Source organism: Zootoca vivipara, chromosome 11, assembly GCF_963506605.1.
Source record: "Zootoca vivipara chromosome 11, rZooViv1.1, whole genome shotgun sequence".
Lineage (NCBI taxonomy): Eukaryota > Metazoa > Chordata > Lepidosauria > Squamata > Lacertidae > Zootoca > Zootoca vivipara.
The window spans coordinates 13,645,335-13,671,267 of NC_083286.1; the positions used below are offsets into that span (position 1 = coordinate 13,645,335).

The 25,933-nt window shown below is 41.2% G+C and overlaps 1 protein-coding gene across 1 annotated transcript in view; it reads right to left on the reverse strand.

The window, feature by feature from the left end:
* Nucleotides 1–443: 443 nt before the first annotated feature.
* Nucleotides 444–25,933, reverse strand: part of SLC27A6 (solute carrier family 27 member 6) — a 46,029-nt gene continuing 20,539 nt past the window's right edge. The window contains exons 5-10 of the mRNA XM_035100003.2: nucleotides 22,770–22,964; nucleotides 16,121–16,211; nucleotides 12,936–13,134; nucleotides 8,491–8,588; nucleotides 6,559–6,689; nucleotides 444–4,171 (exon numbers count right to left, since the gene is read on the reverse strand). Of these exons, the coding sequence (XP_034955894.1) occupies nucleotides 3,995–4,171; nucleotides 6,559–6,689; nucleotides 8,491–8,588; nucleotides 12,936–13,134; nucleotides 16,121–16,211; nucleotides 22,770–22,964 (891 nt within the window). The 3' untranslated portion in view covers nucleotides 444–3,994. The remainder of the gene's footprint in view (nucleotides 4,172–6,558; nucleotides 6,690–8,490; nucleotides 8,589–12,935; nucleotides 13,135–16,120; nucleotides 16,212–22,769; nucleotides 22,965–25,933) is intronic.

A 25,933-nucleotide genomic window follows, 5' to 3' on the forward strand; every position in this document is an offset into this window, starting at 1 on the left:
AGAAAGCTGAGTTGCTGGCTCATATCAGACTCCTGAACTTGAATTACTTTTTGATACATATTCCTGCCTAACACATTAGCAAAAAGAAAAACTCTCATGCATGCAATTGGTGTATTTCTGAAACAGCTTGCCTATTTAGTGTTAGACATAAAGATCCACTATGTTGATTGTTTCTGCAGCTATTTGGGTTTCCATTCATTCATCTTCAACTACTTTGCATTTCTTATCATTTGAATTGATCTAAAGGAGTTTAAGCATTTAATTTTTGGGAGGGGATTGTAGTATAGTAACAGAGGGAAAGATTAGAATGTGAGAGCTAAGCTTGTATTCAGTTAAGAGACTTACCTTTCATACTGCTTAAAACTGAAAAAGCAACACAGTTAATTCAGACCCATTGCCATTTTTGTAAATTATGGAAATCCTAACAAAAACACATTTATATAAATAGATTGGAACTGGGGGGGAAATGAAAATGAAGCATTAGCAGAAGGGATTGTTACAAATGTGCTTTATATCTGATGATCACATTGTATTTGTACAATTCTTTCTTGTACTAAATGGAAATCAGATTATCTTCTAGCTTTTCCTTATAGCCATAATGAAATGAATGGGGGAAATCCATTATAAATGAACCACTGAACAGCCTGCAGGTGGACAGCAGGATGTAACTGTTTAAATAAAACAGTGTAGGCATGATCCAGTCAAACATAAGCACTTTTAAGTCCCATGCTTAACTCTCTTCCACTAGAGTCAACACGACTCTTAACTTTGGTTAGATAGTGCCACAAGTATTTTCTTCGTACCTTGGGAATAAAACAACACATCATGGAGATATAAACTGGTATGCTGGTATGCCTGATTACCATTAAGAAAATATTTGTAGAAATGTATTTTTATTTGACTCGGTCATTATTCAATAATAACTTGAGTCTCAATTTATCGACTGAAAGTCCAAAGTTCTCCCAACCAACAGGTCAAGGAAAGTTTGTACATCATTAAAGAGGGGAATATTTTCCTCATAACTAATCTGGAAGTTTCTCTACTCAGAATTTGGTGGGAATTTCCCATCTATTCCTGAGCCACAAAATTGCAAATGTACCATAAGTGCATGATTAAAACTGAAACAAAAATACATTACATTTTTGAAATTCTGGTCCTTTATTATTTATTAAAGCAGCTTATTAATACATTTTGTATAAAAAAAATCACAGGAGCACAGGAAGCCTCATACCAAGTTGGATCATTTGTCCATCTTCATCCCGTACCACCTACTCTGACCAACAGCATCCTTTCTCAAGCAGAGAGCAGGAAACCTCATCCTTTTAACCAGAGATGCCAGGGATTAAACATCAGGCCTCCTGCCTGAAAAACATGTACTCTACAAATGAGCTATGCTCCCACTCCTGTATGTTCTACCTTTAATGTTGTTGGTTTTTTTTTTTTAAAAAAAAGACCAGTTAATGTGTGTGAAAAGGAAGTTGCTTGTAATAAAGCCAAGAAAAACAGCATTTACAGAATCGGTATTTTAGTTTAAGATCTCCGAGGTCCATTGTTCATCACTTACAAGGAGTTAATGGGCACTTCTGACTCAACAGCACTGGCCTCTCATGCTCTGAAGAGCTTACAAAGCAATCATTGTAGAACGGTAGGAAGGGAAATGCAGTATACTTCTTTTTTAAAAGGTGCTGAAGTTTGTATACGGGTGTCTTCTTACTGTCTGCGATTGCTAGTTCTATGCTGCACTCAGGGATTTTGGCCTGGATCCTAACTTTCATTCTGTGAATGAAGCTACAGTAGATGTTCCCAGCAGCTCCTTTCCTCTGAAACCCTCTCAATCCTCTGAATCTCTGCTCCTGAGGGGGAAACAGCCAAAACAGAATGGCATATGGCAGGCGGGGATGGCTAAGGGCAGGAAAGGGAGGCTGCATGGGCAGAAGAGCCTCTTTACTCACAAAGAAATCCTTTGGATCCATGCCCTAGTTTCTAGGGCAATAGAAATTTAAAGGTACAGAAAGTGGATCAGATAGCTAGTTTCTACAAGAATGAGATTGTGTGCCAAGCGGGGTGTGATGATGCATAGGAGGGAATTTTTTCATTCATTCATTGTGGCTGCCATGAGTCCGACACAGAAAAATAGGACTTTAAAATGTATTAATATTGCTTTACAGCTAGGAACACCTTCAAGCGAGGGCTGCTTTACAAATGGCAATTATCTTAGGGGGAAGGGTTTCGTTTTCTTTAATGAACAAACAAAAACACCTGTTGTGTACATGTAAAAAAAGTTCTTGTTTTACTACTTGTATATGATAGGAAATTCCTAATGTGCAAGATACAGGTATCCAGTGTGCAAAAGACATATGCACAACCTTCTCGTATTATTGTAGACAAAGGTATTTATCCTGTATACCTGTATACAGTGGTACCTCGAGTTACAAATGCCTCAGGTTACAAACGCTTCAGGTTACAAACTCCGCTAACCCGGAAGAGTTACCTTGAGTTGAGAACTTTTCCCCAGGATGAGAATGGAAATAATGTGCCAGCGGCGCAGCGGCAGCAAGAGGCCCCATTAGCGAAAGCATGCCTCTAGTTCAGAACAGTTTCAGGTTAAGAACGGACCTCCAGAACGAATTAAGTTCGTAACTAGAGGTAGCGCTGTATTTGCATAGGAAAAAAAATCAACGTGTATTATCTTTGTTTCATGCTCAAAAACAGAACACTAACAGCACAATCCTATGTGTGTCTAGTCTGAGGTAAGTACATACAGGACTGCAATTTAATTTATTCAGTTTTAGAAATAAAAGCATTCAGAAGAGTTTTGTGCAGAGAGGGACTACAAGCTGGTACTAAATTTTAAAACAAAGAATACTATTGTGGTTCAGAGGCCATTAAAATTAGAAAACATTAAAATAAGGAGGATGTGAATAATTTCTGTTTCAGTAAAATAAATAATGTTGCAGTCCTGCGTGTCAGAAGTAATAGCACTATACTGAATATGTCTACTCAGAAGCAAGTTCCACCGTATTCAGTAGTGGCTTGGTCCCAGGTGTACAAAATTGTGGCATAAATTATCACAGATGTATGATTTTTGCAGAGTTAACAAATCAAAATTGTGACATGATTCTCTCCTTTAAACTGTTTTAAAAAATGTTTACAGGCATAACTTGGATATATGGCAAGTTCCGTTCCACTCCACTGCAACAAAGCGAATATTGCAAAAAGTGAGTCACACTTTTTTGTTTGTTTGTTTGTTTCTCAGTGCTTATGAGTGTTATGTTTATTCTATACTTTAGTCTATTAAGCAAAGACCCCCTGGCTGCAGGGGTGGGAGGGGAAAAACCTGGCTCCAGTCCATTCTCAAGAAGAGGGGCAATGGTGAGGAGACCTCCTTTCCCTGGCTGTGCTTCCTGCAGCTGCACAGACATCCTCACAATGAGAAATTTCTGTAAAGCACAATAAAGCACTGTGAAATAAAAAGAGGTATGCCTGTGTAGTTAGGAGGTGACCATTAGGAACGACTGCCATCTACTGCTAATGGTGACCAGTTTTTGTCCAGCAGTGGGAGATTATACTATAAAATATGCAGCGTAAGACAGCGAAAGAGAATTTTTTACTGTAGCCTTGCTATTCTCTCAATGTCATTTGTTTATGTTGATCATAAACAACATTTAATTTGGAGATAGTTACAGTATATGAGAACTATAAAATACTGAACCAATGATAGTCTAAGGCTAGCTGTGGAGTAAATCTTACTGAATTCAATAGGACTTACTTCTGAGTAGACAGGCCTAGGATTGCACTATAAGAGGTAGATTAGTATGCACTGGTGGTCAAAACAGAGGAAGATTAATAAAGCATAATCCATCCCTAATATTTACTGTAAAATTCAACAGTGTACATCTCTTAACCAGGAGACCATACAGAATATAGCTGACAAACATGTTTAAAGTTTTGTTTTGTCTTGTGCAGTAGCTTGTAAAATCCTTATTAATAAACACTAAAGTTTCACTTGTCCAGATAAGATTCTATCATGCAGTTCTTTAGTTAATAAAACGTAAGACTTCTTACAACTGTCCAAAAAATATAGTGGGTCATTGATTTCAGATGGATTAAATCCTTCCTGGACCAACTGAAATTTTTGTTGCTTGAAAGTTCCTGTAACTTCCATTACTTCCTACAGGCAAAAGAGAAGAATTTTAGTTTGTTTATTGTAAACAAAACAGGCTCATCAAGAGATGTGTTTCATCTTCATTTGGGGGGAGATGAATATCTTCAGAGTCTGGGGCTATCTTTGGACAACTCATGAAACCATGGTGTAGCACGATGTGAATGAATCACAATGACCTTGTGTTGCTTATAAGGCCAAGAATCTGGGAGGTTTTGCCTCTCCTTTTAGTTAACCACAATTTGCCATATCCTCCAAACCTGGAATTCTGATTAACACCAACTGTAGTCAGTTTCAACAAACTAGTTCCATAACCCTTGGTTTGAATTTGACATGTTTGAAATTAACAGTTAACATTAATGACATTGTTTTTAATGTCCCATGACATTAAAAACCAGAAGCAAAACTAAATGCTTCTTAACTCCTCAGACACAATGCTGGAAAAGAGGGCACATGATCGCCAGGTTTGTTCTTGCTCATGTACAACACAATAAACCATGGCTTAACATGGAATGCAAAATGCAGCTTCATTAACTTGGTTCACACAAGAAGGTAATCCAAACTATGGCTTACTGAGACCATGTGAAAGTCTGAGCTATAAGTTGTAGTCAATAACAAACCTTGACCGCAGCTTGTGATTAGTGAGGAAATAAATCCTGGGAGACTGCACATTTGAACTATCTCGGTAAGCTATAGTTTGGCTCACTGTGTTGTGTGAACCAACTTAACATCAAGCATGGAGTTCTGAAGATTGTGTATGGAATTTAGAAAAGTAGCTTTATAATATAACCATATGCTATAATTTGCTGAACTTTTAAATCTATAAATTTGTTTGGAAACTGTATAATAAAGATTATATTACAAATTTTTAAGAGATAATTTTTGTTACAAAGATTGATACAAAAGGTTTTAGCTGCCCACATGTATTTCCTCTGACTGATATAACTGTCACAGAAATCAAAGATGGAAAAGGCAGTGAGGCTCATCTCTATACTGAACACATGGTTTATAAATTCAGGGTTTTTTTTTAATCCTTTGCCCAACCAAAAGGTGTTCTGCAAAAGCCAGTAAGGACAACTAGGTATATCCACCAAGGCATGTGGTCATATATAATTCCACCGATCTTATTTTTCTGCTTTCTCTTTTTCCTATTGTACTGCGTGAGGAAATACACAGAGATGCATTTGCTCAATTCAAAAGCAATTATTAACTGTCTTCCTATTAGAAGCAGAGCAAAGCTAAAGTCTTGCAGGATTCAATTCTTAGTACAGTGGTACCTCGGGTTACGGACACTTCATGTTACAGACTCCGCTAACCCAGAAATAGTACCTTGGGTTAAGAACTTTGCTTCAGGATGAGAACAGAAATTGCAAGGTGGTGGTGCGGCGGCAGCAGGAGGCTCCATTAGCTAAAGTGGTACCTTAGGTTAAGAACAGTTTCAGGTTAAGATCGGACCACTAGAACAAATTAAGTTCTTATCTGAAGGTACCACTGTGTGTATCTTTCAGTCTCACCCAAGAGCAGCCTTTATTACCTCCCAGTACCTCTCCCTACCAGGTATTGATGCAGGCAAGGACCCCCCAGTTCCCCTGGCTCACAATATTCCTTCCCATTTACAAAATCCAGTTATGAAATGTGGTGGCCAACAGATTTAAGCTGAGACTGTATTTATTTTATGGATAGCCAACACAGTGCATTTCATTTGTTGTCGGTGACAATTCCCATCACTCCTGCACATTTGCCATGCTGGCTGGGATTGATGGGAGTTGGAGTCCAACAACAACATCCAGAGAGCACCATGTTGGCCAGCCTTGACCCAACTCTTGATTCAGAAGCCACCATTACAAACAACTGTCTCACTGACTTCACTTTTCAAAGTCAATAGCAACCTGGTGCCCCCTCCAATGTTGCTGGAATTACTGACCATCGGCAATGCTGGCTGAGGCTGCTGGGTATTTTAGGTCAAAGGATCTGGTGGGCACCAGCTGGGGGGGGGGAGTCTGCTATTATGTAATTTCTAATACGCTATATGTTCTAGATGCAGAATCTCTACATTCCAACATTATTTCTTTTGCCAGTCCAAATTTCATTTTGTTATTCCTGATTCATGTTTCTAATCCCACTAATCCCTTTATATTATCTTTCCTGGGGTACACAACTCTTTCCAATTTAGCATAATCTGTAGTTTTCATTAGTGTGCTATCTAATTCCAACTTGTTAATGGAAATGGTAAAGCGGACTAAATGCACAACTGATTTCTGAAATACCCATTAGGTAGCTTTCTCTGAAGTCATCACTTAGTGTTCAGTATTGTGGCTTAGTAGATCACTGATCTGATTTTCTGCTAATGACTAAGAGGCTTGGAGACATGCCTATGGTGCTTGGTGTATTATTACCTGGAGTCTTAAAAAGAGTGGACAGGCATAGCTGGGCAGATACATCACCACATGTTGATAAAGTTGTTCCAGATCTAAAGACGTATTAGGCTTTAAGATGACAGAGGACATTCCTGCTTTTCCTTCATAACCTGTAGGGGATTATTAATGTTATATCCATTAAAATTCAAAAATGTCCAGCTATCAAATGATATAGTCAGTGCTTCTCATACTATGCCATAGTATTGCTTTTGGATAAATGAAAGAAAACACCATAATAATTCATGGTCCTGGTTGCACATCACCACCCCATTTGTCTGAGCTTCTTTCCCTAACTCTTTAAACCAGAAAGCTGTATGGGTCACTTAAATCTGTGCTTGCTACAGTGAAGCATATCTGGTTCAGATTCCAAGCTAGGAACACAAGGACAGACTCGCGTTAATAAGAGTGTACAGTCTGTTGTTTCTTCTTCCATAAGAGACCTTCTAAATGCCTATTCTAGTTTTCAGTATTGGGAGCTAAAAATGCATTTTACATTAAATGGATGCTCCTGAGCTTGAGGAAGAAAGAAAAAGGGGGGAAAAATGAACAAGAATTGTTTTAGTAATACTGCAGGGAGATGGTATTCTTGCTGGCGCATGGAATCTGTTTCCAAACATTTTAAATAGCTATGTGAGTGCTCCTATAGGAATAGTAAAGTTGGGAGCATTCAGGCTTCAGCAGTTGACACAGTGACTCCTACCCATGGGAAACAACTGGGGTTTCTCTACGGTATTTTCGATAGCCTATGTGGCAATGAAGCAGCAGGGATGGCATTAAAGCGAAGGAGCAAAAGACTTGATTGTGACTTCACAGGTTAGAGCTATGGGAAGGTCAGTCCTGTAGCAAAGGCAGCAGTTAAGAAACTGTACTTCTCTTTCATTCTGTGGTGCTCTGTTAAATGCTTAGTATAAAAACACTGCTGATTTCAAATGCAACTCCCCCCCTTTGCAAAACTGTCATAACGACCCCAAATACGTTTATTGTAAGCTTTGCTCACTGTAAGTTTTCTAAGCAAATATTTGCCCTGCTGATTAACAGAATTAAAAACCTGCAAATTAAGTTATTTACATTTTAGCAAGCTCTCTGTGTTGTTTAGTTTTTTGTTTAGTTTTACGCATGCGACGTTCAATGCATGTGTGAACGTTTTCTTCCCTCCCCCATCCCAAAATAAGGCCAAATCACAAACTACTTAAGGCTAAAATACTATGTACACATTTAATGTGGCTCACTTCTGAGTAAACAGGCATATAGGATTGCATTGATAAAAAAACTCGTTTCCTGGCATAGGAAATTTTCTCTTTGGAAAATAAGAACAAAGCCTCGGTATGGGACTCTGGCACGCTTAGGGGGCAATACAAACCTTATTGGAGCATAGCCACCATCACATCATATACAGGCTCATTACTGATGTTGGCCAGGGTCAGGTCAGGGTGGAAGGTGGGATGGGATGGCAGGAAAAATGTTGTTTTGCTGTGCTAGTTCCTAGGCTGGTGCTTTGACAAGAGCTTTATCAGGCCTGTTGCTGCTACATGAATGACAGGAGGGATGCAGCTACATCCCCAAATGCCCAGTTTCCATTTTGGGGTGTTCCATTTTGGGGCGTTCCTTATTGATGGGTCAGCCTCACTGTCAGCAAAACCCCTCTGGCAGATCTAGGTGGGTTCGGTTGAGGAATGTGTGCACCTCATCAAAAAACCCTCCAGCAGAGCTGACTGGGAATTTAGAAAAGTGTCACTTCTCTGGATCATATCATAAGCTTGATTGTTACACTGATGTACAGACTTTAAAATTTCATCATTGTCTTCATTTTTTTAAAAAAAGCTTCCTTCCTAAAGAATATCCCTTTGATATTAGCAGATGCCATTTGCATTGACACTATTTACAAAGTAAAATGCGAAATACTTTCCTTACCTTGTACAGAAACCCCATACACGTTGGCTTCCTGTATGAATTCCAACATACCGATGACATCAGAAATTTCGGTAGTGGCAACGTTTTCCCCTTTCCATCTAAAATGAAATGTATGCAGCTAAATATGCATGGAACCTCATGACAGCTTGCAATTCTGCTTTTTAAATTTTAATTAAAAAATACCAAGCTTGCATTTCTTTTAAGGACTGTTCTCTGCAAAATTGGAATATTGCGCTTCATTTGGGATTTTGACAGTATCTGCTCATCTATATATATAAAAATGTAAAAGGTAAATGTTGGTGGGCATCCACCTTTCTCCCAAACCGCTTGACCAATTGGGTTGAAATTTTGACACAACGTTCCAGACCAATGTGGGCGTGTTTGCATACACTTATATTACATAAATGAGACACCTATCACAGGTAAAAACATGATTTTGGGGGGATAAAAACATAGCGCCCTCCAGTGGACATCAAAGGAACATACACCTCACCTGCTGCCATTGGCTGCATACTAGCGGTGACATCACAACAGAACATTCCAACCAACTGAATATGGGCCTTTAACAGAAAACAACACCAATGCGGGGGAACCAGCCAGGTCGCAGGGGTTTGCAAGGGGGGCAGATAGAGCCATTGGGGTGATGGGTGCTGTCATGTGGAAGGAAGATGACGCCACACACGGGAACTCTGAAGGTGAGGGGACTCTGAAGGGGGCCTCTGAAGGTCCATTTAACAGACTGAGCCACAGCAATGTGTGGCTGGGCCAGCCAGTTATTGATAAAACTATGATTTATCATCACTTCCAGGCGTGATGAGCTTTCAGGCATATGCACTCCCCTCTTCCTTCACGGTCATGTGAAGATTGGCTAATTGGAAATAGATGGGGGGGGAATCAAGAACTGAGCATTCATGTTCAAACTCTAAACTGTGGTTAATAACTATGGTTTATCGAAATAAACTTTGCTTAATTTTTTTTTAAGTTGGCTTGTTTCAGTAAACCATAGTTTACTGGACCACAATTGATCTGGTCCAGACGTGTAGAGACAAAGTCAGAAAAGCTAAAGCACAGAATGAACTCAGGCTTGCTAGAGAGGTTAAAAGCAACAAAAAGGGCTTTTATGGGTATGTCCGTAGCAAAAGGAAGAACAAGGAAACAGTGGGGTCACTTAGAGGAGAAGATGGTGAAATGCGAACAGGGGATAGAGAAAGATCAGAACTCCTCAACGCCTTCTTTGCCTCAGTATTCTCAAAAAAAGAAAACAATGCCCGACCTGAAGAATATGGAGCCGATCATTCAGCAGGGGAAACACAGTCCAGAATAAGTAAGGAGGTAGTACAAGAATACTTGGCTAGTTTAGATGTATTCAAGTCTCCAGGGCCAGATGAACTACATCCAAGAGTATTAAAAAAAACTGGCAGAGGTGATTTCAGAACCACTGGCAATAATATTTGAAAATTCCTGGAGAACAGGTGAAGTTCCAGCAGACTGGAGGAGGGCAAATGTTGAGCCTATTTTCAAAAAGGGGAAAAGAGAGGACCCAAACAATTACTGCCCAGTCAGCCTGACATCAATACCAGGAAAGATTCTAGAGCAAATCATTAAGCAAACGGTCTGTGAGCACCTAGAAAGAAACGCTGTGGTCACTAAAAGTCAGCATGGGTTTCTGAAAAATAAGTCATGTCAGACTAATCTGATCTCATTTTTTTGACAGAATTACAAGCCTGGTAGATGAAGGGAACGCTGTGGATGTAGCCTATCTTGATTTCAGCAAGGCCTTTGACAAGGTGCCCCATGATATTCTTGTAAAGAAGCTGGTAAAATGTGGGCTAGACCAGTGGTTCCCAACAGGTGGTCCGGGGACCCCCAGGGGTCCGCGAGCTATGCCAGAGGGGTCCACAAGATGCTATTTGAATAAAAAATATATTAAATATATTTCGTATGATAACAGTTTTTTGTTTTGGCCGCTTCCTGCACGAGCAGAGTCTAGCGCAAAACTAGAATTAGATAGAGGCAGTAGTTCTGCTGTATGCCGTTAGGTGGCGCTTTACAAACACTACTGTTTTGCAAAGAGGCAGCGCGCGCATTCTACTAACGCTCACCTCCCCAAGATGCTTTGCGCGTGTTGGCTTCATTTGTGCACTACTGCGCAGGTACCCTGTCTTCTCCATTCCCCTCCCTCCTCCCTGGCGCGCGCTGCCTTTTTGCAAAACAGTAGTGTTTGTAAACAAAGCAAGCATTTTCTTCCATGTGTTTCATGAAAAACAAATATAGGAATCGGCTCGACATGCGGTCGGATTTCAGAGTGAAAGTTTCAAGTTTGGAACCTAATATTTAAGAAATAATGGACTCAAAGGACAGACTTAACTTATCTCATTAAGAACTGAAAATTAAAACTAACTGTATACTGATAGAGTACTCTGTTGTAACTGTAAAAAAACGTATAAATATAAAATATAAAAAGACTCTTAATTTGGCTCTCACTTTTTAATTTTAGGATTAGGAATTAATGGGGGTCCTTGTCACAATAGCAGCTCGATGAGGGGTCCTCGAGAAAATTTTGTTGGGAACCCCTGGGCTAGACAATGCTACCATTCAGTGGATTTTTTACTGGCTGACTGACCGAAGCCAAAGGGTGCTCATCAATGGCTCCTCTTCATCCTGGAGAGTGGGGTGCCACAGGGTTCTGTCTTGGGCCCAGTCTTATTCAACATCTTCATCAATGACTTGGATGACGGGCTTGAGGGCATCCTGAGCAAGTTTGCAGATGACACCAATTTGGGAAGGGTGGCTAATACCCCAGAGGACAGGGTCACACTTCAAAATGACCTTAACAGATTAGACAACTGGCCCAAAGCAAACAAGATGAATTTTAACAAGGAGAAATGTAAAGTAATACACTTGGGCAAAAAAAAATGAAAGGCACAAATACAGGATGGGTGACACCTGACTTGAGAGCAGTACATGTGAAAAGGATCTAGGAGTCTTGGTAGACCACAAACTTGACATGAGTCAGCAGTGTGATGCAGCAGCTAAAAAAGCCAATGCAATTCTGGGCTGCATCAATAGTATAGCATCTAGATCAAGGGAAGTAATAGTACCACTGTATTCTGCTCTGGTCAGACCTCACCTGGAGTACTGTGTCCAGTTCTGGGCACCACAGTTCAAGAAGGATACTGACAAGCTGGAACGTGTCCAGAAGAGGGCAACCAAAATGGTCAAAGGCCTGGAAATGATGCCTTATGAGGAACGGCTTAGGGAGCTGGGTATGTTTAGCCTGGAGAAGAGAAGGTTAAGGGGTGATATGATAGCCATGTTCAAATATATAAAAGGATGTCATATAGAGGAGGGAGAAAGGTTGTTTTCTGCTGCTCCAGAGAAGCGGACACGGAACAATGGATTCAAATTACAAGAAAGAAGATTCCACCTAAACATTAGGAAGAAATTCCTGACAGTAAGAGCTGTTCGGCAGTGGAATGTGCTATCAAGGAGTGTGGTGGAGTCTCCTTCTTTGGAGGTCTTTAAGCAGAGGCTTGACAGCCATCTGTCAAGAATGCTTTGATGGTGTTTCCTGCTCAGCAGGGGGTTAGACTGGACGGCCCTTGTGGTCTCTTCCAACTCTATGATTCTATGATTCTATAATGCTTAACTGCAGTTAGCTAAAAATGGAAGTGAAAGCTTACAATCTCCTATTTGCTGCTCCAGAGAAGGAGAGAGGAGGAGTGTGTGGGATGAAGGCTTGCCCAGGCTTTTGCGAATATAACGAAAAACCACAGTTGTAGCCAATGTCAGTCCTACTCAAAGTAAACCCATTGAAATCAAAGGACAAGTTATTTTTTAATTGTTCTACACTGAGCAGGATAAATACCACCATTCATCATTATCAATACAGTGGTACCTCAGGTTACAAACACCTCGGGTTACAAACAATTTGAGTTACAGAATCCGCTAACCCGGAAGTAGTACCTCGGGTTAAGAACTTTACCTCAGGATGAGAACAGAAATTGCGCGCCAGCGGCACAGTGGCAACGGGAGGCCCCATTAGCTAAAGTGGTGCTTCAGGTTAAGAATGGTTTCAGGTTAAGAACGAACCTCCAGAAATAATTAAGTTCATAACCAGAGGTACCACTGTACACCTTTTGACTTCAATATCTTGAGGAATTAAACTTACAAAGGTTAGCTGTGAATTTAATTGTTAGAAAAATCAACCTGTAAACTTAAAGCAAAGCATATTATTAGAGCAAACAGGTAGTGTTGTTGGCAAATGTATTCCCTGCTTCTTATGATTAGCTATTTCCAAGGATAAAATATTCCCCCCCGCTTGGTGAAAATGTTTATAGTCAGATGTAGGGTGCATTGGGCATAGAATGAAAGTAAGTGTAAGCAGCACTATCAGTTCACACACACACACACACACACGGTTTAAGTTTTATTAGTAGCTGTACCTGAATGTATCTCCTGTCCTGTCCCAAAAATAAAGAAAGTTCTCTTGATCTTGAAATATCAGGTCCCCTGTATTGAAATAAAAATCTTCCTTCTTGAACACGCCACACAGTAATTTCTTTTCTGTGTCTCTCTTATTTCCAGCATAGCCAAAGAATGGATTCTTTGAGTGTACTTTGGATATTAAGAGGCCGGGCTCACCTGCGTGTAAAATTGTAGAGAAGAAGATAGATTCAAGTTAGCTCAGCACAATCTGTAATTATTTACCAAGTTGTCTAAAGCTATTAAAAGGACAGAATGCCTCTTGAAGCATCGTAGCAAAAAGTGTTTGTGTGTATGCGAGTTTCTCTTGCATTGCCTCTCTTGTCAACCCAAAGTGATCACAAAATGCTGACCAAGAAGCATGTTGATTCGCTCTAAAAGATCCTAAGAAAGATATAACGGCGGCTCTGCTCTGCTCTAAATTATTATACTATGGCCATGATAAATCAAAAGCAGACTGTAGTCAACATACAATCTCAAGACTTCTTGAGAAGGAGAAGATGGTGGCACCTCATTCCATGTACAGAATCCAACTGGACTAGGAGTTAAATCTCACTTTAACACTGGTGATGGGATAACATCCTATACCAGACCTGAGTACAGCAGAGTAACTTAGGGAGCGGAGAGAATGCAATTTTGGAGGACTCTGGGAGAACGGTTCTGTCACCTGGCATTTAACAACTGAAGCAGGTGCTTCATTCTGCCTACTGGTAGGGCGGGCCATGCCAGAACTCTCACATCCAGATGTACTGCAATTTGATAATAAACTATGTCTCTGATACATTTGGGCCACAAAAATGGGGGGGGGAGATATTCGAAGAGAAACAGAACTTAAGAGGGACTGCTTAGCTCTAAGCCAATGTGGTTTTAAGGCCGCATTAGGTTTGGGGGAAAATATTCTGGGCTATTTAGAAAGATTGAAGGCTCTTTCCACATACAGGAGTTTGAACCTCAACATTTCAACACCCAAATTTCAGGGCCTGTGCATTATGCATGCTACCTTGGTCTTCACATAACTGAGTATCCCTTTGCAGTGTTTTTTGGGGGGGGGCGGGGAATAGGACAGAGTGGAAATTATAGACACAGATTTCCCAAGATCAGGTTGTGTATATTAATCAACATACGAAAGGGAAATTCCAATCTAGCCAAAAAACCAGTCTAGTTTTTCTAGCAAAAACGTCAAGTGGATTGCTTTCCCGTGGTCTCATTATTTTCCTTAAATATGGGTTAAAGAAGAAATAACAAAGAATCCCAAATAAATTGAAACAATGAGATATAAGCTTGTTAGAATTAAATAGCTGTAAATATGTAAATAACATACAAATAAAAAGAAACAAAATTGTTTCACAATCTGGCCACCAGATGACAGCAGTGGCTTGGCGTTATTTGATTCTTAGCAGCTGCAGCTATGCATTAAAAATTCTAGAGACTTTTCTAGCAAATAAAATAACAACCTCGCTATGTATGAATAAAGAGTAAGGCTTTATATCAGAGCAATTGTTAAGAATTTGCATCGCTGACAGCATGGAAACTGTGACAGGCTGGGAGAAGTACTCAACGCTGGAATAAAAGAAACAATGCAAAACTAAAAGCATCTCCTTGCTTTTGCTTGCAAAAAACAAACAAACCCAGGCATAAAATGACACCATTGGAATCTAGTATTCATTGCAAGGATGCTGGATGGACTGTCAGAATATTTATTCTGAATGGATTTAATGAGGCCCAAGTAGGGTCTCATAAGCACATTCTGTCATGATGCCATCGTGGCTGGAAATTGCAGCCTCTCGTTTTAAGATGATGATAAAGGTAAAGGGGCCCCTGACCATCAGGTCCAGTCGTGTCCGACTCTGGGGTTGCGACGCTCATCTCGCTCTATAGGCCGAGGGAGCCAGCGTTTGTCCGCAGACAGCTTCTGGGTCATGTGGCCAGCATGACAAAGCTGCTTCTGGCGAACCAGAGCAGCGCACGGAAACGCTGTTTACCTTCCCGCCGGAGCGGTCCCTATTTATCTACTTGCACTTTGATGTGCTTTCGAACTGCTAGGTGGGCAGGAGCTGGGACCGAGCAACGGGAGCTCACCCTGTTGCAGGGATTCGAACCGCCGACCTTCTGATCGGCAAGCCCTAGACTCTGCGGTTTAACCCACAGCGCCACCTGGGTCCCTAAGATGATGATAAACCCATGTAACACAGTGGTTGTAATATAACTGAGTTACACATGGACTCCGCTAATGCTTTTCTAGTTTTTAAGTTCAACAAGCAATTTGACCAAAACATTTTACCAGAACTCCATCGTGTTTTTCTGATATTTCAAACATGTTAATTTTCTGTCTCCTTGTACCACGGAGCAGCACTTACATTATTTTTCCATCTATAAGACGCCCCCGTGTATAAGACACCCCCTACTTGGGGGGACTCAATTTTAACAAAATGAGGGGAGATGGCCCAGAGTTGTTGAGCTTCTCCCCCCATGCAGCTGCGAGCAGGAAACACTTCCTAGATCATTTCCCGTGTGCAGCAGCATCAGGGGGAAGTTGCGCTCCCACCAACCGGCTGGCGTACGCACTGCTTCTCCCCCCCCCCATCCCACTATCCGTGTATAGGACAACTCGTTTTTTGACATGATTTTTGAGTCAAAAAACCTCGTGTAATACATGGAAAAATATGGTATATAATGGTGTTGTAATGTCTATGTGCATCTCTGTGTACAAACAAGCCCTACAACTTTAGCAAAATATGCCTTAGAACAGTGTTTCTCAACCTTGGGTCCCCAGCTGTTGTTGGACCTACATCTCCCATCACTCTTGACTATTGGTCTTGCTAGCTATGGATGATGGGAATTGTAGTCCAGCAACAGCTGAGGACCCAAGGTTGAGAAACACTGCCCTAGCCTAGAATATTTAAGTTTTTCTCAGCAATCCTTAAAAATTCAAGCTAAGATTCTCAGCATCCTGAATGATACAGCTTAGTCCAGGGATTCCCAGTACAACAATGGCTAAGGTGGTTTCTCTCATATGACTAAGGAACAGTGACTATGCCTGTTAAGAAACTGCAGTCCTATTGCAATTTGTGTTTCAATTTCAATTAGGCATCCAATATACCTCTGGAGTATTTATTGCCATCAAAATTCAGGATAAAACCCTTACCTTTCTTAACTCTTTCACACCATCCATGTTTGTTTCTGATTGGCTCTCCTTTTTGCAAATCGTACTTGATTAAGTCGAAAGGGAAAAAGAGCTTAAAGTAGAAAGAAAAACTGGATCAGTAATGTTTAGACAGTGACATCTTGTGGCAACTTTCAATAATATACATTAAATGAGTTGTGTGCTCTACTTAATTGTACTTACCTAAAAGTAAGCTTTTATAAAGATGCAACAAATACATTTTAATTGTACTATTCATATTGTACACTACTCAGAGTACTTTTGTTATTGTCAGTATATTTGTAAATAAACAAGCATGGGGAATATTGAAAACCTTGGGCACCAATGCTGCAAAATGAAGTAATTCCATATACCACGTTCAAAAGTTCTAATGTGCTTACCAAGTTATACAAAATGCATTTCAAAACTTTCTCAAATGTCAGGTTGTGAAATTCAAAAAGATAAATCAGGGGTGGGAAACCTGTCAGCCTCCAAACATTGCTGAACTACAAACCTCTATCATTATACATGCTGGTTCAGTCTGGTAAAGAGTTCAGCAACATCTGGAGGGCTGAAGATTAGTCACCCCTGGAGTAAAGGAATAGATGAAATTGTGGCAGTCAAAATATAGATCTACTAACTGTAGAAAGCAGCATTCTCATGTAACATTTGCATGTGTTTCTAGACAACAAAATGAAGAGGCGCTTCAAAATATGAGTCAAAGTATTCCTTCAATGACCACCTGTTGACTTGCTTCCCTCATTTCCATAATATAAGAAAGCTCCACAGGAAGGCCACTTTCAACCTACACAATTACACACAGTATGAAAAGGGAGTCACCTTACAGTATCAATGACATACAATAAGATATATATGAATAAGTTTCAGATATAACATGCAACTTTGGATCCATGTTAATTTGCAGAATATATCGGAAAAATGTCCTGTTTCACAACTCATGCTAAATCCAAAAATGTTATTCCATTTGCAGAAGAGGATGTGCAATTTCCCCCCTCACAAATGGAATCCTAGCAACTGCTACAGAACTTCCCTCTCCTAAGGTAAAAGTAAAGGGACCCCTGACCATTAGGTCCAGTCATGACTGACTCTGGGGTTGCAGTGCTCATCTCGCGTTATTGGCCGAGGGAGCCGGTGTACAGCTTCTAGGTCATGTGGCCAGCATGACAAAGCTGCTTCTGGCGAACCAGAGCAGCACACGGAAACACTGTTTACCTTCCCGCTGGAGTGGTACCTATTTATCTACTTGCACTTTGACGTGCTTTTGAACTGCTAGGTTGGCAGGAGCTGGGACTGAGCAACAGGAGCGGGGGATCGCGGGGATTCGAACCACCGACCTTCTGATCGGCAAGCCCTAGGCTCTGTGGTTTAACCCACAGCTCCACCCGTGTCCCTCTCTTAGCAGCATGTAAAATCTTCTGCAAGCTCTTGTGCTGGTATTCCTAAATAGCACTACCATTTATTTTCCTTCCATTCATTATTTGAGTCCAATCCATTCAGTATGACTATTTAAAGCAAACCATGTTTGTGAATTGTGTATAAATTGTGTATAAACTTGTGTACAAGTTGCAGCTTGTACTTGTTATCCAACACCATCAAAAGAGGTTCTTCTGTGAGTGTTTGTGTGTGTGTGTGTGTGTGTGTGTGTGTGTGTGTGTGTGTGTGTAGGATCAAATGGAGAACAGCTTGAATAACACTTTAACAACTGTAACTCATCATGGCCTTCAGATGCTAGCAGCACATTTTAAAAAAACACTGATGCTGAAGTCAATTCCTCCACAGCAAGACCCTCTTTCACCAGTGTCAGAACAGGGAAGAAGAGGTTTGGAAATTATATCTTCAAGGAAATTATATCTTCCAAGCAACAGCACACGGCAGCTTGAGCGCTGAACAACTGTGGCTCTCCTGAAGCTGATATACCGTCTGGGGAAAGACACCTGGATTCTCTTGTTGGATTTTCCCATTAACAAGGCATTGAAGAATGACCCAGTTGATATCTTTGAACACAGCAGTGGGAGTTGCTGGACTGGTTGGCATGCAGTGCTAAGGTAAACCATGGCTTTGCGTAGGGGTGGGAAACCTCTGCCCAATGAACCAAGATCAGACTGCCAGGGCTCCAATTTGGCCCACAAGGCCATTTCCCCTAAAGCACGTCTACTTGCCCTTTAGCTGACATCACTGGTAATATCAGTTGATGGGCAGGAGGACAGGGATAAATTCTGCATTAGTTACGCACAGCTTGTTATAGGTTTATAGTTTACGGTTTGCCTCCATCGTCCAAGCGGCCAACCCTTTAGATATTTGAAGATGGCTATCATATCACCTCTTGGTCTCCTCTTTTCTAGCCGCAGCCCTTTTGTATAAGGCTTGGTTCTAAGACCCATTATTATTTTGGTAGCCCAGGCTGGAAAGGGGTTAGTTTAACCTCCGGTTTGCTAGGAAAACTGAGTTACTGTGTCGTAAAATATGATGCATGTCCAAAAAGTGTGTTAACAACATGAAAAGTTTGGAAAGCTCTGCCTTAGGATCTCCCATCTTAACAAAATAATTTAACATTTCTTTAAGCAGAAAAACTAACATTTTTGAAATAATGTAAATAAAATAGAAATAGAACTCTTTCTTGCAATATCCTCAGGATGGGGTAAAACTGCATTATTTTATTTGGTTGAAATATAATACTTATTAGAAACTCAAGAAGCCCAAGACCCAAATGATACAGCTGTCACTGGAATCTTTTAAATACCCCCTGCTACTAATAATGTCCAACAGACAACAAAGTCAAATAACTAATATTTTAATTCATAGAAAGCCTCAGCTGGCATAAATTAATACTCCCAGATGGGAACTGACTAACCCACTAATTGAAAAACTAAGGAAACAATTATTTCTGTTTCAGGCTTTAGTTGACGGGGAAAGGAAATGTACCATGACTAATCTATGCTACGAGATATTGGGTTTGAAGAAAAATAGAATAGTTGTGCCATCCAATGGCCTCTGGAAAGAGAAATGCTTATTCTTGGGTCCAAATTTTCTCAATATCTGGTGTTCTGGTGCTCATATAACCAAAACTGCACCATCAATAAACAATAGGAGGGTTACAAGCAGCATGGTAAACATCTAGAAAGTATGTGCCTACTCAGAAGTAAGGCCCCAATTGAGATCATGGGAACACACTCCCAGGTTAGTGTATTCAGAATAGCAGCTGAAGGGGAGTATGCCTCAAAACCAGCCTAATGCAAAGTGAGCATGCTCAGCGGCCACGGAATGACGGCTAACTGGGGCAGAGGGCAAATGGAAAACTAGAGCGGAGTGAAAGAATGGAACCGAGTGGCTAGAAGCATGAACAGCAGCACTCCACATTGCAACTTTTCATTGTAGATCTCACTTGTGTTTTCACAGCACACAGGGACTACTATAGTTTAAAGCCACGGCCATTTCTGTGCTTTGGAACAGATGAGCTCCCTTAAGACTAAACTGGTTAACTTATATCAAGAGAAAGGGCAATATGTATGCTGATTTAACGTGAGGGGGGGGAGATTGCTGCTTCTTTTTTTAGAATGTAGAGAATGTAAATATTATGAATAATGTATGAGTTCTTATTGCAGCAAAAGTCTGGCAGCCTTATAAACTCACAAGATTTTTTTAAAAAAATAGCACAAAAATACAGACGTTTTAGAAGTGGTCTTGCACATACTGGATTCAATGGGAATGAGTTGTCAACGATATGAATTGGCTGCTACAATCCTTAGTTCAGAAATATCTATTTCACTATTTAGCTTGTAATTCAATGTATTTCCCATAAAGGACTTTTCAGTACAAGTAAAAAATTACTGAACAAGCATGATTGTCCAGAATGCAGAGACTTCTCAAATTTCATTGTCAAGCTCTTAGACCATGTTTCTCAAGCCCTGCAATTACTTATCCCTTTTAGACTTAAACAGCTTGTCACTCACTACACAACAATACCCATCAACTGGGAAGAGATCCAAAATGAAAACTAGATGAGTAACTGTTCAAAAGACTTGAAGTACTCCAGGAAGTCAAGACACTCAGAATGCTGACCATGTTGCTGATTCAATTGGTATCTTCTTTTCAATTCCTTTGTGAGAAGGGGACACACACAAGAAGTACTAAGAGCCTTCTGTTGGACCAACATCCTTTGAATGTGCAGTCTTTCTTGCTTCACACAAATGAGCCACTTTGTAAAAGAGGCCTCAGGAACTTTAATCCTTATGCTTTATCCACAACTAAAGTCATTCCAATATTAACCCCTTGCAGGGTATATAAAAATCAATGTGTTTAATGAACAACTCTTGGATTATATGGTTGCTCCCTTCTTTGAATGGAAGCAGGGGTCTAATTTACTTCAATGCATGCTTCCCTTTGCAACTCCACCCTGTGCAGTCCTACAAATCTGCTCCGGAGTTTGGGGGGACCCTCTAAAACAGTATGGTGAAATGAGAACTGAACAGGAAATGGGAGGAAATCATCTCCCTATTTTCATAGAAACATCTGCTGGACCAAGGAGCCTTCTGTTAATGGATTCAGGCTTTTCATAGTTAATTTAAACTCATCACAGCAGGACTGCAACCACTGCAAGGCTGTGTCACCCACCTTAGGTAGCTTCTCCAGAAGAATACCATAGGTGATGGAATCAAACGTTGCTGAGAGTTCAAGGAGAAGCAAGGTAGTATATTGTGTGAGGGAGGGAATATTGACTTCAACATGTGATGTCTCGTTTGGTTGGAGATGCAAAATGACTGGTGCCATTCACTGGCTACCATCTGAACAACTCCAGGCACGCCTGGAGGATGCGGACCATTTGGATCCCTTCTAATCGGGATTCAGGCCTCACCATGGGACTGAAACTGCCTTGGTCGTGCTGGTTGATGATCTCCAGCGAGCTAGGGACAAAGGTGAGAGCTGTTTCCTAGTTCTGCTGGATCTCTCAGCGGCCTTTGACACCATTGACCATAACATCCTTCTGGACTGTCTAGAGGGGCTGGGAGCTGGGGGCACTGTTATACAGTGGTTCCGCTCCTTTCTCCAGTGGTGTTAGGGGATGAGTGTTCAGACCCCTAGGCACTCACTTGTGGGATGCCTCAGGGTTCCGTTCTCTCCTCCATGCTTTTTAATATCTATATGAAGCCGCTGGGAGAGGCACCCAGCTCTACCTCTCTTTTAAATCAGAACCAGTGAATGCGGTGAATGTCCTGTGTTAAGTGCCTGGAGGCGGTTGGAGGATGGATGGCGGCTAACAGATTGAGGTTGAATCCTGGCAAGACAGAAGTACTGTTTTTGGGGAACAGGGGGCGGGCGGGTGTTGGGGACTCCCTGGTCCTGAATAGGGTAACTGTGCCCCTGAAGGACCAGCTGTGAGTCATTTTGGACTCACAGCTGTCTATGGAGGCACAGGTTAATTCTGTGTCCAAGGCGGCTGTCTATCTGCTCCATCTGGTATGCAGGCTGAGACCCTACCTGCGCGCAGACTGTCTCGCCAGAGTGGTGCATGCTCTGGTTATCTCCCACTTGGATTACTGCAATGCGCTCTATGTGGGGTGACCCAGAAACTGCAATTAATCCAGAATGCGGCACCTAGACTGGTGACTGGGAGTGGCCGCCGGGACCACATAACACCGGTCCTGAGAGATCTACATTGGCTCCTAGTACGTTTCCGAGCACAATTCAAAGTGATGGTGTTGACCTTTAAAGCCCTAAACGGCCTCAGTCCTGTATACCTGAAGGAGTGTCTCCACCCCCATCATTCAGCCCAGACACTGAGATCCAGCGCCGAGGGTCTTCTGGCGGTTCCCTCATTGCAAGAAGTGAGGTTACAGGGAACCAGACAGAGGGCCTTCTCGGTAGTGGCACCCACCTGTGGAACGCCCTTCCAACAGATGTTAAGGAAATAAGCAGCTATCCTATTTTTAAAAGACACCTGAAGGCCGCCCAGTTTAGGGAAGTTTTTAATATTTAATGCTGTATTGTTTTAATATTTGATTGGAAGCCGCCCAGAGTAGCTGGGGAGACTCAGCCAGATGGGTGGGGTACAAATAATAAATTATTATTATTATTATGAATGATATGTGGTGGAAGCACCCACCCATTAGTATTACAACCTTAGCTTTTTGTTATGATACTGTTGTGCTTTCTACCTCACTGCTGGGAGTGCAGAGGATTAAAACTATGGTACATTGGCATCAGTCCTGGCATAGTAGCTGTTAGAACAGTAGAACCACATTATTGCTATGCTACCGGTAGTCATGATCACACAAAAATAAGTGGATTTTTGTAGGATATATTTGAAAGAGTTTCACAATGAGTTGTTGTAAATTGGGCTTGTTTACTGCTTGCTATGCTAATGCATGCACTGACAACTCTTTGTTCTTAGTATTCATACTTCCACACAAAGGGAGCTTTCTATACACTGATCTACCACAGGAGTTATGCTACTACTGGAGGGTTTCGTTTTATTAAAGCTAAATGACAGCAAGCCCTGAGAAGCACTTCAGAGAAAAGTGATTTATGAGCAGAATCCCAGTTGTCTACAGACTCTGAACTTGCCGACTACCACACTATAAAAGTCATGTTAATCAGGCATTCCTTCACACAGTATATACATGTAAATAGTCACCTTATAAAAGAAATTAGTTCGACCCACAGATCCAATTTTGCCTGTGTGATTCATGAAGCAAATGTTTCCTTCCGTTGCACCATAAAATTCACATATCTTGATGTCACCAAATCGGTGTAAAAACTCCTTCCAGATATCTGTTCTTACTCCGTTCCCAACTGCTAGGCGAACTTTGTGATTCCTTTCTCCCTCTTTCTGAAAGACATTTTAAAAACACACACAGACATCCTTAAGATGAACCCATCACATTTTAACCTACAGCATATTCCAAGCTCACATTTTTTTAAAAAAAACATTACAATCCAACAGCCGTCTTGAGTTCATCTATAGATCAGAAACCAGCTGCAGTGTGACCCATCATAAAATCACAACCAATTCCTCGGAGGTTCCTGAGGGCAGTCCTTGTATGGGATGGCTCCTTGTAGAGTTGGAAGGGACCCAAGGGTCATCTAGTCCAACCCCCGCAATGCAGGAATCACACCTAAATCATCTATGATCCAACCTCTGCTTAAAACATCAAATGAAGGAGAGTCTCCCACCTTCTAAGGGAGTCCATTCTACCACTCTACACCTAAGGCTAGAGGCAGACAATAGGAGTGTGTGTGTGTGTGTGTGTGTGTGTGTGTGAGAGAGAGAGAGAGAGAGAGAGAGAGAGAGAGAGAGAGAGAGAGAGAGTGTTTGTGTGTGTGTTTGTGTTGAAGTTAGAATGGTGAAAACACCATTCACAATGAAAATAAAAAATCCTTCCAGTAGCACCTTAGAGACCAGCTAAGTTTGTCATAGGTATGAGCTTTCGTGTGCATGCACACTTCTTCAGATACCAGATATCTGAAGAAGTGTGCATGCACATGAAAGCTCATACCTATGACAAACTTAGTTGGTCTCTAAGGTGCTACTGGAAGGATTTTTTTTATTTTGACTGCGTCAGACCAACACGGCTACCTACCTGTAACCATTCACAATGGTATGTATACTTATTCCCCCTTTTAGTTTCTCAGGTTTTTATAGCATTTGAGAACCTGCAAAACCTCTTGGATTAGAGATATCAAGACCAAAAAGAAGTATATATACATCACTAACAATGTAACCTCTGTTTGAACCACAATCAGTTCTTAGGAACAGTCTATGCATTTATATACTTGACAACTTATCAACATTTTAATGCGTTTCAATCTGCAAAATTTACACTGCATTTGGCTATGACAAATTACCATAAGTGACAACCAGCATTTGCATTTTTAATCATCACTACCCCAACCTAGCTTCTTCTTGTTGTTGTTGTTTAGTCGTGTCTGACCCTTCGTAACCCCATGGACCAGAGCACCCCAGGCAACCTAGCTAGTTAGCTTTAAATGAGGGCTTATCCACACTTCTCTTTTGCTGCACTCTTTCCAGGCATAGTAATGCTCTTGCTTTCTTTTCTTTTCTGGCCTGAGCTCTCCTTGCGAAACCCCACTCTTTGAAGCTGAATAAGAGCAAATGTCAATTTGGGTTTTCTGCGGATTGACCTTTGCACCGATTGAGCTTTAGACAGCCGGGCAAAAAGGAAGTGTACATATGCCCTAGGTCCCGCTGTGAGCAATGAGATTGTAGTTAGTTGTTTCATTGGTTTCAATAAAGATTTATGCTGCAATTCTAAACCCGCTTACATGACAGAATGCCACTTATATGGCAGAAAGCCCTGTTGAGCACAATCAGATTTGTTTTTATGCAGACTGCACAAAGAATTGCATTCCTAGCCACAACTCCCTTTAGCTGGATCAGGGCAACCATTTTTCTAATGTGCAGAAAAGTCATTTAAATCATGTTGCTTTTTTGTTTATCCTGCTTATTTTCCTCCAGGCAATCAACTAAAATAGACTTGATTTAAGCACCTACTTTTAAAAGCACCTACCTTTAAAGGAATCTGATTCCTTGCTAATTTCAAATTGGCATGTCATCTGCACCACTGCAGCTACCCTTTGCTGAGGTCACTGAATTCTCTGTTATTGAAATGCAAATCCTGGTAACACCAGACTAAAAACAACAACAAAGACTTTTATTGTGACCTTTTGTTCAGTGATGAAAAAAGACCAGTAGAGAAACCCGCTCAATTCATACCCCTACAGAAAATGAAACTCTCTAGTAGCCAGTTTGACATGCAGGTAAACTTTGTTTCCATTTGTCCTTTTTATTAACAAAATAAAGCTTTGTTTATTGTAGATATCCCACACAAGGAGACATATTAATTCAAAGCTGCTATGGCATTGTTTGCAACTTTAATGATTTGCAAAATCACAAGTCCCTGCAAAGTACTGCAAAGTAACTAAACCAATTCAACACATCTCAATGCAGAAAATACTTCTGAGGCAACAGCCAGAGCCAGGGGCCAGCATTTGAGCATGTAGAGTAAGGAGCATGTAGAGTAAGGAAACAGACCTATAGACGCAAGTGCAAAGTTGCAAACACTGGAAATACCCTGATGACATCATGGAAACCTTCCACAAATCTGAGAGCTATTAAGTGAGCAAGATTGGGTGAGATGGCGAAACGACAAGAGTTAAGCAAGTCATGCAATTTCATGAATATCGTATTAATTTACTTTAGAAACTTTTTTTAAAGAACAGCTTGGTTTTACTGTTTATGTGAGTGGACTGTTACTGCAGTAAGGTAAAGGGGCCCCCTGACCATTAGGTCCAGTTGTTACCGACTCTGGGGTTGCGGCGCTCATCTCGCGTTATTGGCCGAGGGAGCCGGCGTACAGCTTCCAGGTCATGTGGCCAGCATGACAAAGCTGCTTCTGGCGAACCAGAGCAGCACACGTAAATGTTTACCTTCCCACTGGAGCGGTACCTATTTATCTACTTGCACTTTGACATGCTTTTGAACTGCTAGGTTGGCAGGAGCTGGGACCTTGCAACAGGAGCTCACCCTGTCGCGGGGTAGCTTGTTGTTGTTACTTACCTGCCTTTTACCCTAATATCCCATGGTGGGTTGCAACAATTAAAATACAATATTAGACTAATTGTATGCTTTGGGCGAGATTCATCTAAAGAACACCGTGAGCGGGAAGCCCTGCACTGGGACTTCCCTTGTGCAATGAGGCTTTCCCCTTCTCCTGTGTGCCCTCTGGAACTGACTCAGGGGGAGAACAACCCTCAGACCAGCATGTGGGGGACAGGGAG